At 43.0% G+C, this 14,902-nt stretch overlaps 1 protein-coding gene across 3 annotated transcripts in view; it reads left to right on the top strand.

Moving 5' to 3' along the window:
• The window catches only part of LOC146772622 (neuronal acetylcholine receptor subunit alpha-7-like), a 90,464-nt gene that overhangs the window by 47,846 nt on the left and 27,716 nt on the right, over window positions 1-14,902 (top strand). For all 3 annotated transcript variants that reach the window (XM_085638814.1, XM_085638815.1, XM_085638813.1), the window contains exons 7-9: window positions 4,475-4,642; window positions 8,471-8,665; window positions 10,813-10,899. In XM_085638814.1, the coding sequence (XP_085494940.1) occupies window positions 4,475-4,642; window positions 8,471-8,665; window positions 10,813-10,899 (450 nt within the window). The remainder of the gene's footprint in view (window positions 1-4,474; window positions 4,643-8,470; window positions 8,666-10,812; window positions 10,900-14,902) is intronic.

The raw sequence follows: 14,902 nt of genomic DNA, 5'->3' as shown, positions 1-14,902 counted from the left end.
ATATCAACACACCTCAAATAGTATAAGAGAGCTGCACTGGCTACCGGTCTAGAAGTGCATTGAGTTTAAGGCTCTGTGCCTGGTGCACAAAGCACTGTATGGCGGAGGCGCAGGAGACCTACAGAAACTATTCCAGTGGTACTCACCTAAAAGGCAGCTTAGATCAGCCAATAAAGGACGAATTCAGATCCCCAGGATCCGTAAGGCCAGATGGGGCGGGAGAAGCCTATCATACCGAGCATCGAAGCTCTGGAATGAGCTACCATCACACATACGGTTCCAGAACTCCAGGCCAAGGTTCAGGAAAATGCTAAAGACCTGGCTTTTCCCTGCCAGGAAATGAAGCCGCTTTTACCAGTCCAATACCTGCTCCCCTGGTATATACAGTGCCTAGACGCCTAGGCATTTGTGCGCTCTACAAGTTTATACTTACAAACAGAGGCATAAACATGGAAGGTCTATATAGTAATACAAATACTTACAATGAAAAGAAGTAGGCCCATGGTTACAGCCAAGGACGATGAATACACATTAATATGGTAAATAGGAGTAGTGAAAGAAATACTTGTGGGCTCTAACAAAGAAGAGACATGCACACTAAAGCACTAACATTGGCGAGACATACACAAACATGCAAACTAGGTTTAACTTTGTTACACAGAGACAGGGAGAAGAGAAAAACACACTTTGGCTGTAGCAGGGAAGAAAAGCCCCCACAAACAAAAGAATGTGGACATTTTGATGAGACCGCCATCAGCTACATCGTATTCAGGTTAGCTTGATGGGTAATAACAAGACTTTTGTTGTTGGTAAGTCTATTGCTTCTCAAAAAAGTTCCAGCCGACTGTGGATTTTACCAAAGAAAGGTATCGTGCCATCTCCAATAAAACACTCGGCTCACTCCAAATTGTGGGCAAAGTCTGGGCCTTATTTAGAGTTTGGTGTGGTGGGCTCTTTCTCAAAATGTGACTCTTACCCCATTCACCATATACAAGTGCCGTAGGCAATCATGCACTTGTAATTCAATAGACCAGATTTCCACCTTGTTGGTGACTGAGTATCCCCTTTGCCAAACTTGAAATAAGGGCGTCAGTGTGTAGCGGTCACTCACCACTAGAGACAGCAAACCATGCAGCTAATTCATATCCTTTAGAAATAGTTAAGAAAATGTTTCGGCAGACAGATCTGCACCCAAGACAGTGAAACAGCCCCCAATATCGCAATCTTTGTTAGGATAATGATGGATCACCGATGTCATCCAAAGATTTCCAGGACCATGGTTCTCTGGGCTTTGCCGACTGGCATTTTCGGTGGATCCTTTTGCCTGGATGCACACTCCACAATATCTTACTAATTCTGCAATTCTTTTATGCATGGGTCGATCCCAAAAGTAAATTTTAAACAAAAATACAGTCTCTCACCATCCAAGGTAACCTGTTATAAGAATATCATGTCCCGGTTTCAAATTGTTTCTATGGCATTGCCCAGAAAATTGCAACCTCAGTTTATTCTTCCACAGAAGCGCGTCTTGGGTTAGTTCCTCACCCAGTTCAATTCATCCAGTGGCAAAGCTTTTCTTGGATTTACTTTGTTTTCTAAAATACTTTGTATTGCTCATTAGTGTACAAAACAAAATCATGAGTGCTTATAATTGGAGTTAAGTAGATTTAAATGGAAAAGTCTAATACCGCTGGTTCCTATGACCCAGATTCAGCAGGAAACATGTGAATGTCTTTCCCTTATAGATATCAATATATTACATTTATTTATACTCAATATTTACTTTTTTGGAATTATACCTAGCTAAGCATTTTAAAGGCTATAAACTTTATTGTGGAAATTGTACATGCAGCAAAATCCAGGTTAATAAAAGTTGTCCTACACTGACAGCAATAAAAAGTAATGGCTGTTCTTCCCAATCGATAGTGTAATCAAAGCTGAGCACAGTAAAGCGATTGCTGTAAGGAAATATTTGGTTCTGTTACTATAGACATTTGTTCGGCCGTTCTTTCCAGAATGGGTGGACCTTGGGGCTCGGATCCCGTTAGCGTGATTGGCGAGCATTCTACCTCTGGTATCGGCATCAGTGTGAGGTTATATCTCATATTCATAAAGACGACTATTTGTGAACGGGAGCTGAAATATTCTCTCAAAATGCTTCAACTTTGAGCTGGAAGATATTACTGAATGCATAGAACCAACAGACCCATGATTGTGTCTTCTAGTTTACGTTACACCCAGGGACTGATTCACAAAGCTTCCATTGTGGATTTTTCTGTATTTGCTTATGATCAGTTAGTCAAAACTATTACAATACAAAATCAAACAAAAAGGATAAAATCAAAAAGCACGTAAAAATGCCTTATGTTATACAGGTCAATAAAATACATGTAAAACATAGTTATTCGCGGTGTGGGCGTTTACTACAGATTTAATTGTAAGGTCGATGAAAAATAAAAGCCTCAATTTGTATGCTTTTTGCATAAATGTATTTAAAATTGGTTCATTCAAAACTGTCAAATATATTAGCAGAGCAGAGGCCAATTTAATGTAGTGGTGGTTCATACAATGGGCACATATCTACTCCCTTCAGCATGCTGACAGCAGAGTTTGTTTCTGCTTGTTTAAAAAATTTCATTTATGGATATCTGTACCCGAATAAAGTTTATCGAATTGAATTAAAAAATGTCATGAGTCTGACAAGCAACCATGGGACGTCTCCTTTAAAAAAAATAACCCCTTTGCTTGACAGCAAGGGGTGACACCCAGCTTTATAAATATGGAGCATCACCAGATACTGTGACTTTAATATGGATCCAGGATTCCTTCATATACCCAAACAAACTGCACGCTTGATTACCCTTAAACTTTTAAAATAGAGCGAACTACTCATATGGAGCAGCCCAGACTTAACATGTATGAAACCACATTTATAACACAAGGGTAATTAATATAAGGCACTTTGTTGTAATACATATTGGGAATGTTTACATTTAACAAGTTACTGCTCATATAGTTACAAATATTCACAACAATATTTGGGGTTGTAAGTTTGGCATAAACACACAAGTAACATTTTTCACGAGTGCAAAATCAATTTTGTAATTCTCAAAAATGTTGGATTTGCACTGATAAAAGGATTTATTCACCCAAAGATTTTTGTATGAGTAAAACTACTCAAAAGGGCAGGGAGTGGGTGCTCCACAGCCCTAAGAGGTTGTTCACGTCTATAAAGTAGAACATTTGTATTCACAAACTCCTCTCAGACTCAACCTAGGAATGTTCAGAGATTTACTCCTGACAAGGGCAGAAAAGAATTCCCCCACAGCTACCCTCTCTTCCTGCCACCGCTTCAAAGGTATCTTCAAGACTTCATGTAACATTGTCAAATGCTGGTTACACACTCTTTTTACTGACGTCACTCAGTTGATAACACTCTTCTCTCCCCTACTACTCCACAGGTAGCTTGAAGACTTTTAGCAACATTGACTTATGCTGGTACCACACTCTTTTCCCAACACACATACCTTCAAACACCCTATCTTCAAGAGCTCCTGTAAGATTGACGTTGGCTCATACGACACTGTTTAACTGACTATACACACATGCCCAACACCCTTACACTCTTCCACATTTCTCTGCAGGATTCTTCAAGAGCTCTTGTAACACTGATGTGTACTGATACACACTCTTTTACTGACTTCACACACTTGCTAATACCCTTCCTCTCTTCCCACTCCTCCACAGGTATCTTCAAGAGCTCGTGTAACACTGATGTTTGCTGGCTACACACTCTTTTATTGAATTCACACACTTGCTAATACCCTTCCTCTCTTCACCAATCCTCCACAGGTATCTTCAAGAGCTCTTGTAACACTGATGTTTGCTGATACACACTCTTTTATTGACTTCACACACTTGCTAACACTCTTCCTCTCTTACCTGCTTTTCTGCAGGTATCTTCAGGAGCTCTTGCAACACTGATGGTTGCTGGTTGCACACTCCTTTACAGATTCGCTCGCTCCCTAACACCCTTCCTCTCTTCCCATTCCTCCACAGGTATCTCCCAGAACTCTTGTAACATTGATGTGTGCTGGTTACACACTTCTTTTACAGACTTGCACACTCGCTAACACCCGTCCTCTCTTCCCCACTCCTCCACAGGTATCTTCAAGAGCTCTTGTAACACTGATGTTTGCTGATACACACTCTTTTGCTAACTTCTCATGCTTGCTAACACCTATCCTCTCTTCCCCACTCCTCTGCAGGTATCTCCAAGAGCTCTTGTAACGTTGATGTACACTGGTTACACACTCTTTTAAAGTAGCACACGCTTGCTAACACCCTTCCTCTCTTCCCACTCCTCTAGAGGTATCTCCAAGAGCTCTTGTAACACTGATGTTGGCTGATGCACACTCTTTTACTGACTTCTTATGCTTGCTAACACCCTCCCTCTCTTCCCACTCCTTCACAGGTATCTTCAAGAGCTCTTGTAACATTGATGTGCGCTGGTTCCCTTTCGACATCCAGAAGTGTGAGCTGAAGTTTGGGTCTTGGAGCTATGATGGTTGGCTGCTCGATCTCCAGATGCTCGATGCGGACGTCTCGGGGTACATGGCCAATGGCGAGTGGGATCTTGTGGGTGAGTCTATGCCACACCATCTACACCTCACTGTGCACTGGTCCCAGAAGAGCATCTCTTCCAAAGAGTTCATGGTTTCCAATCTTTATTTTTGTATTCGTTGTGCCCTTAAATATTCTACTGGTGCCCTGATTATTTTTTACAACAGCACTGGCACGGTGCCACACCTGTAGTTACAGGTACTGTGAGGTAACACAACCCCACAACCAAGCAATTCTGAGTTACCCCACAGAATGGGTAATAACAGTGTGGATCCAGTTTTACTGGTAGGAAATCTACTTCGATTTCCCCGTCTTGTGTTGTCAATGTTCTCATTTGCCACCTACTTTGCACCTGGGGGGGGGGGGGGGGGGGGAAGAGAAGCGCAGTCAGGAAGGCGTCCAGGAGCAGTTCTGGCTGTGGGTTGACAGGGGTGAACGATCCGTGTTACTTTGGGCAGTAGAAGGCGGTCGGTTAGGTGCTGGCTGCGCTTGCACCTACAGGTCCTGCCCTATCCTTAAGCAGTTTAACAAGTTGGACGTTCCAGGTGATAGAATAAGGTACAGGATTCCACACCTGGTAAATTTGAAAGTAGGAACATCAGGCCAGTCGCGATCAGGCAGAGCAGTGTCCTACCCGGGGCACCTTCCACTGGGCTTGTAGTCGGGTCCAATGAGTCATTAAAAGCTACGCATATTGTGAGCAGTCTAGGTAAGTTCCTAGTAGTACAGTAAACGTGCACATATTGGATCATGTACATATTTACCCTGACCTTGCTCATAGTCAGTCAAAGCGTACACATGCTAATATTACTTGCACATACCTGCACATACTCGCTCAGTATTTGTACACACATGAAAAGTACTTTGACAAACTCTCAAAATAGTTACATAGCACTTATACATACTTGGAAAAACGTACCCATACATCCTTATTACTATGCACATATAACTATTTGTGCATACTGGTAAAAAGTTTCACACTTTGCACATGCTCTACTTGTTACATGCAATTACATTGTAGGCACATTCACAAATAACTGTATATGTGTGAAGTGCTTTTTCACAGTAAATACACACTTTTGCATATGTACACGAGTTTGAATGAAAATGTCCACTTAATGTGGGCAGTTTTTGTGCCCCGCCTGCAGCTAAAAGCCTTTTGTGTACAAGTCTACAGTACACAATATGCAGAGTAGGCTTTGAGTCAGTCATTTCTTCATCAGTGGATATTTTTCTTGTCTGTCAGTTCTCTACTCCTCATTCACTGGCTTTCCACCGTATTCTTGTTTTTGTCCCATAATAGGAGCTTAGGGGCATATTAACCCCTTCCATGCTCATGACGGAACGGTTCCGTCATAAGCATCGGTTGAGCTGTGCTCATGACGGAACCGTTCCGTCATGGCCCCGCCCGCGCTCGAACCCTTCAGCACCGCGGGGGAATCCGCGCAGCGCTGAAGGGGTTAACAACAACCGGTGATAATTATCGCTAAGCGCACTTAGCGCTAGGATAATTATCGCCGGCTAGCGTTGATTTTTATCGCTGAGATAGCGTGCTATTAGCAACGCTTATCTCAATAGCGATAAAAATCCTCACGCTAAGTGGCTAACGTGAGATTATCGCTGGAAACCCAACGATAATCTCACGTTAGCTTGTTGATAGGGACAGACAAACTTAGCCATAGGATATCATGGCTAAGTCAGAAAAATACCAGACGTAAAAAAGCAGCGTTAACCGCAGTTAGCGCTGCTTTTTTTGTCTCCAACAGGGTTAGTGATATTCTTGATAATAGGAGAAATGTCGCTTAGCGACATTTCTCCTATTATTTTAGTCTGGAACGCCCCCTTTGCATCTCATTAGAGATGCAAGGGGAAGCGTAGAGTAAAAGGGTGCTAACATGCGAATTTGCATGTTAGCACCCTGTTGTTGATAGGGCGCTAGTTTTATCTCTGCTTTTTTGGCGTTAAAAGCCAAAAAAGCAGAGATAAAGCCCTTGTTGATATGCCCCTTAGTTTCTATATCATCATTTTGATTGGCTGGATTGTACCCATCTCCTTCTAATGTGATAATTTTTTATTTCTGTTTTCACTCTCTTTGTGAGTGAATCGCTTTCATCCATCTGTCCTTTTACCTCCCTATGGCTCTCCCAAAAAACATACTACCACCCTCCACTGATGCATTGCTCCCTGACCCCTCCATACTGTCTTCTTCATTGTTATTTTTGCCAGAATTGCATGTGCAAGGGCCTGGCCGCTGTATACTGCTGCCAAACCACACACTTTCTGTCCATTGCTCCCAGCTCTTTCCTGCATCATTCTTTTTTTCTTCAAAGGCTACTAGTAGCTGCATACTGCTTCCAGGCTGCGCTTCTACATCTGTGGCTCCAACCCTTCTTTGAAATTCTGCATTTATTTGATTGTTTGCTTTTTTCGTTTTACCTCTGAGGCCCGGCAGCAGCACATTGTTACTGGGTTGATGCTTCTTGATGTCAGTGCCTGTGTGCACAGTTAAATTAAAAATTCTACAGCAACAAATTAAAAGTGCCAAAGTTGGCACTGACGTGTCACCAAATAGGCACATGCATGCGCCAGGTGTTGGCCATCTTAGAATGGTGAAAACTATGTTTTCACCATTTCAAGATGGCCGCTGCATGAAAATGTGTATGTGGATATATCATCATGATGCATAGTGTCCATTTTGCCATTTTTAATCTGCAGTTCCAACATGGCGGACAGCAATTTTAAAATGGTAAATTAAACAAATATTCACAAACCCAATAGTCTTTCTTGCCTTTGCTAATGTGCGCCAACTTGCTGGCTTTCCCAGTTTTTTTTGTTTTCCACAGATGTGCACGGACAGCAGTCAACTATGGAAAACAAACAAAGATTAGCAAAGCTTATGGCATCACGGTGGTGCCCATTAGCGAAGGCAATACCTATTGGAATTGCCAGTGCTTGTTTGACATTTGTAGAAACCCCAATGCACTTGACATCACCAAGACTAGTGGAGGGGTCTCCATTGTCCTTTTCGGTTAACACGAAGCATAGATAATTCTGTTGGAGTAGAGGTGATCCTAGCCCACCGTAGGTGGCGTAGCATGGCTGATGGTTAGTGATGGCTGATTTGCTGTGCAAGGTTCACATTCAATCTTTAAAAGTACTGAACTATGTCTAAGCTAAGAATGTTGAACTGGAAGCATAGCCTTCCAGTAGAAACATTGCTAGACATCACGTACACACCCTTGCGCTACGGTGCATGGCTGTGCGTATTGGTCAAAGGCAGACAAAAGTGCGCCAGTGTCGGGGCAATGAGAAACAGCTCCATCTTTTAGTAGTTATGGTGCTGCTCTGCTCTCTCCCTTCCAAGAAGTGCAATTTTTGGGGCTGCTCTGTGTTGCGTCAAATCTTAATAAATCTGACAAAAGATTCTCACCTTGTAAGGAAATACAGTGTGTGTGTGTGGCCCCTGATCTAAATACAAATCCCAGTTTATTTTGATCTTCTTGGAGGCTTAAAAAAATCTTTTATTACCGCAGTTCCATGGACTTATTAGAGTTCCCTATCTGATGTTGCATGTTCTATCCTGTATCCTTACACCTGTCACTAAGAGTTTTGTTTTGGCTTCAGCCCAGCTACTCAAAGAGCTAACAATGGCAAATTGTAAACCAGAGAACAGGTCTGGGAGGAGTCCGGCCATTGTGTGTTAAGGCTTCTTCATGGACTGTTCAGTCACATCCTGATAGTTGGTGCACCGCAAAGTCAGGACATAATAGATAGATGGCAAGATGATGGTTCTCCACTGGCCAGTAAAACATGATTGCTGATCTCCTATTGGTTTCTTTCACTCTAGGTGTCCCGGGCATCCGCCACGAACTTTTCTATGACTGCTGCAAGGAGCCATACCCTGACGTGACCTTCTATGTCACCATGCGACGTCGGACCCTGTATTACGCCCTGAACCTGCTCATCCCTTGTGTCCTCCTGTCCACCATGAGTGTGCTGGTCTTCTTGCTCCCCGCAGACTCCGGAGAGAAGATCTCCCTGGGTAAACGATGCTCTGTTCTCTGACAAAAATCTAGGAGTATTATGAGATAGTGAATAAGAGGCTCACACTGCACTCAGGTCTATTGCCGGATGGAGGGGTCCTGACTCCTGGTGCTGAGTCTGGCTGCTGGGCCCGCTTGCCATCAATGGGGATATTCATGTCTGCTGGAAGTTTTAAGCACCAACGATCTTGGTGGGTGGGATACTCCGTCACAAACACGACGGATATCCCGTCTTCCGTATTACACGTTCTGTAGGATATAATGGAATTGTAATACAGCGGGCGGGATATCCGTCACATTTGTGATGGAGTAACACTGTCCGACAAGATCTCAATAAGACCCTTAGTCACACTTTGAAGTTCTCCTCCGTCACCCTATACTCCGTGGGACTCTTTTACATGCTACATTCCTTACTTTGACATCTGCGTTCCCAAACGGTTTACTCCATGTTTACCTGTCTCTGTACTCAGCACTTCTAATTTTCCCTCCGATACCCCCTGCTCTTTTCTGTGTGCATGAGCTACTAACTTCTCTATTAATACACCTCCTATGTAACCGTAGCTCCTCCCTCAAAATCCTCTATTCCTGTCCTGTGTATCTCTACACCACCCCTTCTGCATTACCTCCTTCTTCCTGTGTCTTGAATGTTTCTCCCTCTGTATTCCTTGCTTCTCCTTTCTGTATCCCTTGCCCCTCCATGTTCTTTCCCCGACTCCCCTCTTTTTACTCTCCATTATCCGCTCAGCATCCCTAACTCCTCTTCGAAGTATTCTTAGAAACTCCTTTCTGCAGCCAAGGCACTACCTCTCCAGCATCCCTGCTTGTCTGTTCCCTAACTGTGTACCTACTGTTCATCCCTTGTATCCTCTACCCCATCTTTCTCCTCTGTTACTCCACTCTGTATTTCCTACTCCCTCTTTCTCTGGTCTCCTATCTCCACTCTGTATCCCCTCTTCGTTTTCTCTCTGTTCTCTGTGACACCTCCCTGTGGCCACATCCCTAGCTCCAAATACCTCCATCTCTACCTCAGTTTCAGTTTCATCAGCATCGCCCCTCTGCATCATTTGTGCTGGTCCCTTCCTGTACCCCAGCCTCTTCATTTCCAATTCCTCCTCAATGCATTTAAAGCAGCTCCTGTTTGTATCCCTTCCCACCACCCCTGCTCCCACCTTCTTTGGAAACAGTTCTTCTGTGGGTGTCCTCCTCTCTCTTCTCCTCCTTCCTTCCTGGTACCCCCATATCTTCCACCATTGGTCATCTGTTGTTCCTCTCTCTCTGTCCCCAGCCTTCTCCTTTCTATGTCCCGCCCACACACTCTCAAGATCTGGCATGCTTAGAAAAATGCAGTGGCCTAAAGTATTTTCAGGAGCTCACTGTCAACGCTGCCTTATACCACAGTTGCTGAATACCAAGGCTGCCTAATCTTGATTCCACCTCATCCTTCCACTACCCTAGAATTCCTCTTGGTTTATCTCTCTTGTGGGTTGTTTTTCATCCAGGTCTATCCCTTTATCATGTTTTGCTACATTTCTCTTCCTCTTTGTTTCTACCTTTCTCACTCTTGCTCTGGGTCAAAGTTTGATGATGGAAAAATAAGTCCCAGTACCCAAAAATGAGTTCTGCTGCCCACCTCCTGCAACCACCGGCACAAATTAAGCAGTGCACCTCTGTATCCTCATCTCTTCTCCTCTGCATCATCTGTTATCCTCTTTTTTGCAGCTTTGGTCCAGGTGATCCCCTTTGAAATAATGTTCCTCCTCTTTGCAGCCACACTAGCTCGAACTGTTAGTTGTAACTCTTACCCTGTGACTCTCCCTCCCGCCCTCCATGGTTATTTTCCTAGCTCCTCCTCTATACGTAACCCATCATTCTCCTTTCCCTGTCCACAGCTCCTCAGCTTTGTAGCCCCGTCGTCTCCTCTCTGTATCCCCAGCTCATCCACTCTCTCAACACTTCTCACTTCTGTGTCCCCATTTTTCCCTCTGTATCTTCTGACCCTCTTGCCTATATCCCCAAATTTCTCCATCTGCATCTCTGACTCCTCCCTTTTATCCCAGACCCTCCCCTTTGTATCCCTATTGTTTCATGGCTCCTCCTACTCTTCCTAAGCGCATCCAATCATATTCCACCTCTGGTTTGGTTGCAGGTATTACGGTCTTGCTGTCGCTCACTGTCTTCATGCTGCTGGTGGCTGAGATTATGCCGGCGACGTCTGACTCAATCCCTCTTATCGGTAAGCGACAGCATGCACGCTCTTATCCAGCTTAGCCTGTAAACGACAGATCCTGCATTTCAGTGCACAGGGAATGGCTGAGAGGGCGACAATGCTGTAGGTAAAAATACAAACCAAACAACCCAAAAAATAAACAAGCACAGGCACAGTGTATAGGTCTCTCCTTTGAGACCTTTTGGCTTTGTCAAAGGTTTTTTAGGTCTCGCCTGAGCCAGCGCTTTAGCGCTGCTCTCGCGAGAGCTTTTGTAAAAGGGGGATTTGGAAGTGCATACCAGTGCTTTCAGGCCGCCAACTAAAGTGCATGTGCGCCCGCCAACTACAGTGCATGTGCGCCGGGCGCACGCACCATTTGGCACCCTGCTTGATCATTTCGCGGCCGCTTTGATGTTCTCAGTGAGCCGCGCGGCCACTGCGAACATCAAAGCGGCCGCGAAAGTGCACACCATTTGCCACCCCCTCCCTTAATCCACTTCCTGCTTGTTTCACAATGGCGACAGCTTGTTATTCTTTTCTGTCTCTCTCACTCCCCCTGACTTTTCTCTCTGCCACTTGCTGTCTCTCCCAGCATCCCCTCTCTTTTTCTCTGACTTTGTATGTATCTCTCTATGGCTTATTTCTCTTTGTTTCCCTCTCTCTCGGTCTTTCTTTCTCTTTCACCCCATCTCTCCGTGCCCTAGGCCGTTTCGTATTAGCTTGGATAAATTCCACATGTTGCATACTCTGAAAGTTATTTTTGCAGACTGCTTTGCAAATTGAAAGGCTCCAGCTCGAAATTATTTGAATAAGTTTGGCCGTTCTCTATATTGTCTGCTGTGCAGGGATCTTTTTTTATTACTACCTGTTGACCTTGCATCCATGGGGACAGAAGACACTTCACCCTCTTAAATCTCAACTATGCTTTTCTCTGTAAAAATGTGGGGTGCAAGTCATCCCATTCTCTCCCATATCGCACTAGATTGCCCCATTTCTACCTCATCCCATATTCCATATACCAGACCTCCAATTAACGTCAATGTGAGAATCTTTTGAAAACGCTACAAAATATGTGTTCGCTTTTGAAGGGGTCTGAAAAATATTTGTCCATTTTACTGAGTAAAAACGCCCAAAACAACTGTAACCATAGAAGGAATTGTTTGTGAATTTACAACTAGAACTAGAAAACACGGATACCTTTACATTTGCTATACACAATTTCAAATTGCACATGTTGTCTTATTGCTTTAAATGTAAACTCGCTCTGAGGTGGAGGCTACGAGCAGTGTGCCTCTTCTTGGACGCCTTAACCCCATCCGTGCTGCAGCCAGGGTCTCAGATCAGAGGCACCTGATGCTCGTTTCGCAAAGGTGTTTTCCTTGCTACAGGGCCCATCCCCCAGTCTGCAGCGTAAACTGGCTTCATGAGATTCCGGCGGCGCACTGGAATCTTGAAATGCTAATGGCCCTTTTGTTATGCGCAGGTGTGTACTTGCACGTAGTTAGCTGCCCATCCCAAGTCCTGCTTTCAGCTTCCTCTCTAGGCAGATAATATTAACATCTCCAATAGCGGACTGTGGAAAGGGCTTTGTCTACACTCTATGGAGCAACAAGCATTTGCAATGCAATAGGTCTCGCCTTTGCGAGAGTTTAAGCTACTAGCATTGCAAATAACAATGCCTTTTATTTGTTTTAAAAACCAAAATATAAATAAAAGACATTGTAATTTACAATGCGGATAGCTCGAGCTCACGTAAATGCGAGACCTGTTGCATTGCAAATGCTTGTTTAGCCATGCTGCACAGCATGTGTAATACATAGGAAAAAAAGACTATGGGCCATTTGGTAGGTGCTTAGCCCAAGCATGACCGTGCCTACAAAATAATGCAAGCATTTCTTTTTCTTTTTGTTTACTTATCGGAGTTGGATCAGTAAACAAAAAGAAAAAAGTAACACGAGCGGGTGGTTGAAAGAACGCATTTTGAGAGAAGCAACACAGAGTGAAGAATCACAGAAGGCATGGAAACAACAAGAGGGCATGAGGAAGTAATATAACAAGGGTGGACGTAAGCAACTTGGATGTGCATGTTAGGAGGAAACAACAAAGAGGGTGCATGTGGTTGCGGAAAACAACATGGAGGGCACGGGGAAGGGAACAAACAGAAACAAAGCGGTGCTTAATTTGTAAAAAAAAAAAAAGTACATGCCAGGGCCCTTGTCAGGAGGCCACCGCAGCTTGCACCACCCATTGCCCTGCCAGCGCTGACAATGGCAGTACCAACACAATTTCTAACCCTCGCACGCCTACAAGTGTGAAATTGAAACTATTCTGGGTACCCCAAAGCTATCAGAATAGTGTGAGCGTCACTTATCATGAATTTTTAGTGTATGTTGAATTCAGAAAAAATGTTGTTGTGCTCATCTCAAAAATTAGACAGCGCCACCATGTGGTGGACTGTCATTAGTCCCGGTGCTGTGAATTATGTGCCGGTGCCAAAACAAAAAGCCAATGGAAAGCAATAGGGGGAGTTGCTTTATAGGTCAATTATCAAAAATGTCCCTAGTAAGTTGTTCGCAACTAGACAGCTGCGCTGTCGGCGGGCCGAATTCGGCCTAAAAAAGCATCTATATAGATGTTACCACATTTAGCAACTTTCTTAGCCACAGTTGTGTTTTATACTCTTAAACTGGTGCAGATATAGAGGTAAACTTGCTGCATAAGAGGTAGGGATACTGCAGGCAGTAATGAGTAAATACCACTGAAAGCTAATAGCGCCCTTCACAGAAGAGGTAAGAATTCTGCTGCCAGGTATGAGTAAATGACACAGGGAGCTAATGCTGTCTTTTGCAGAAGGAAATACAAAGTAGCAGTAAAATCCTGTCTTCAGGGGTTTCAATTCTTGCTTCCAGGAAATGCATTATACCCGGTAATAATAGCATTGAGTCAATGTAACTAAAAACAGGGACCCCCTGCAATTAAATGGTGGTTCCAAGGGCGAGAACAGCAAATATAAATAAACACCTCTTGGCAACCGTAATTGAAACTAAATAACTGATAAAGATATGGACCTGGAGAACATGTGAAAATATGACTCCATATATATATTTTTTTAATTTTATACATGAATGTCCTGTTAAGTTAATGGGGTCTGTAACCCTTCCAAAACAAAAGAATAACATCAAAATAGTAATGCAAGTAAAGTGCTCAAAGATATAAGAAAAATACAAAGACAAAAAACATATAACATATAGTGCAGTCGATAAAACATAACAGGAAAAGGGCACACAAAATGCAATACAATAAAATAGGCCATATATACAATAACACGCCACTGCAAAGAAGCATTCAGACTCCTAAAATATAACACCGAACTACAAATCATTTATGCTGTATCCCGTTTTTTAAGCTCTATGTGGTGGACACAGACGAAATTTCTCAAAGACGAAACATTGACCTCTAAGTGACTGACTTTTTTTTTACTGTTTTAACCATAATGGTCTTTTTAATCTAAACTTGTTTTTAGCATGACCTTTTAGCCTTTTTATCTCTTTTGTATAGATTGTATACATTTGTGTATGTTCTTTTAGGGTACACCAACCGAAAGGAAGAATAAAGAATGAATGAATGAATGAAACAATAAAAACTAACAATTGGATTACACAATACAAAATTGTAAATCATAGAACAAACAGATGATAATTTAATAAATTAGCAAGTAATATCTAGTGCAAATTCCATTATAGAATATAATCGTGGCTGTAGATATGGCATATTCCTTGCGTGTTTCGGCGAACTGTAGCGCAAATAGCATTGGTGCCAGGAGGCATCATTACCAGAATAAATACAGCTGACAAGAATAGATGTCTTGCCTATCAAACACAGGATTTATAAAGGGTGAAATTGATAATAGCTAATCCAAAATTCTACAAAATTTGTCATCTGTTAAGGAAAAAGTTGCCGAAATTCAGTGGAGAAATTCTAAAGATCTTCAAGCAAAGACATAGATTTTAATTTCTAAATTTATGAGGCA

The sequence above is a fragment of the Triturus cristatus genome, chromosome 12, assembly GCF_964204655.1.
Source record: "Triturus cristatus chromosome 12, aTriCri1.1, whole genome shotgun sequence".
NCBI classification, from domain to species: domain Eukaryota; kingdom Metazoa; phylum Chordata; class Amphibia; order Caudata; family Salamandridae; genus Triturus; species Triturus cristatus.
This window is presented reverse-complemented; position numbering and strand designations above follow the sequence as displayed.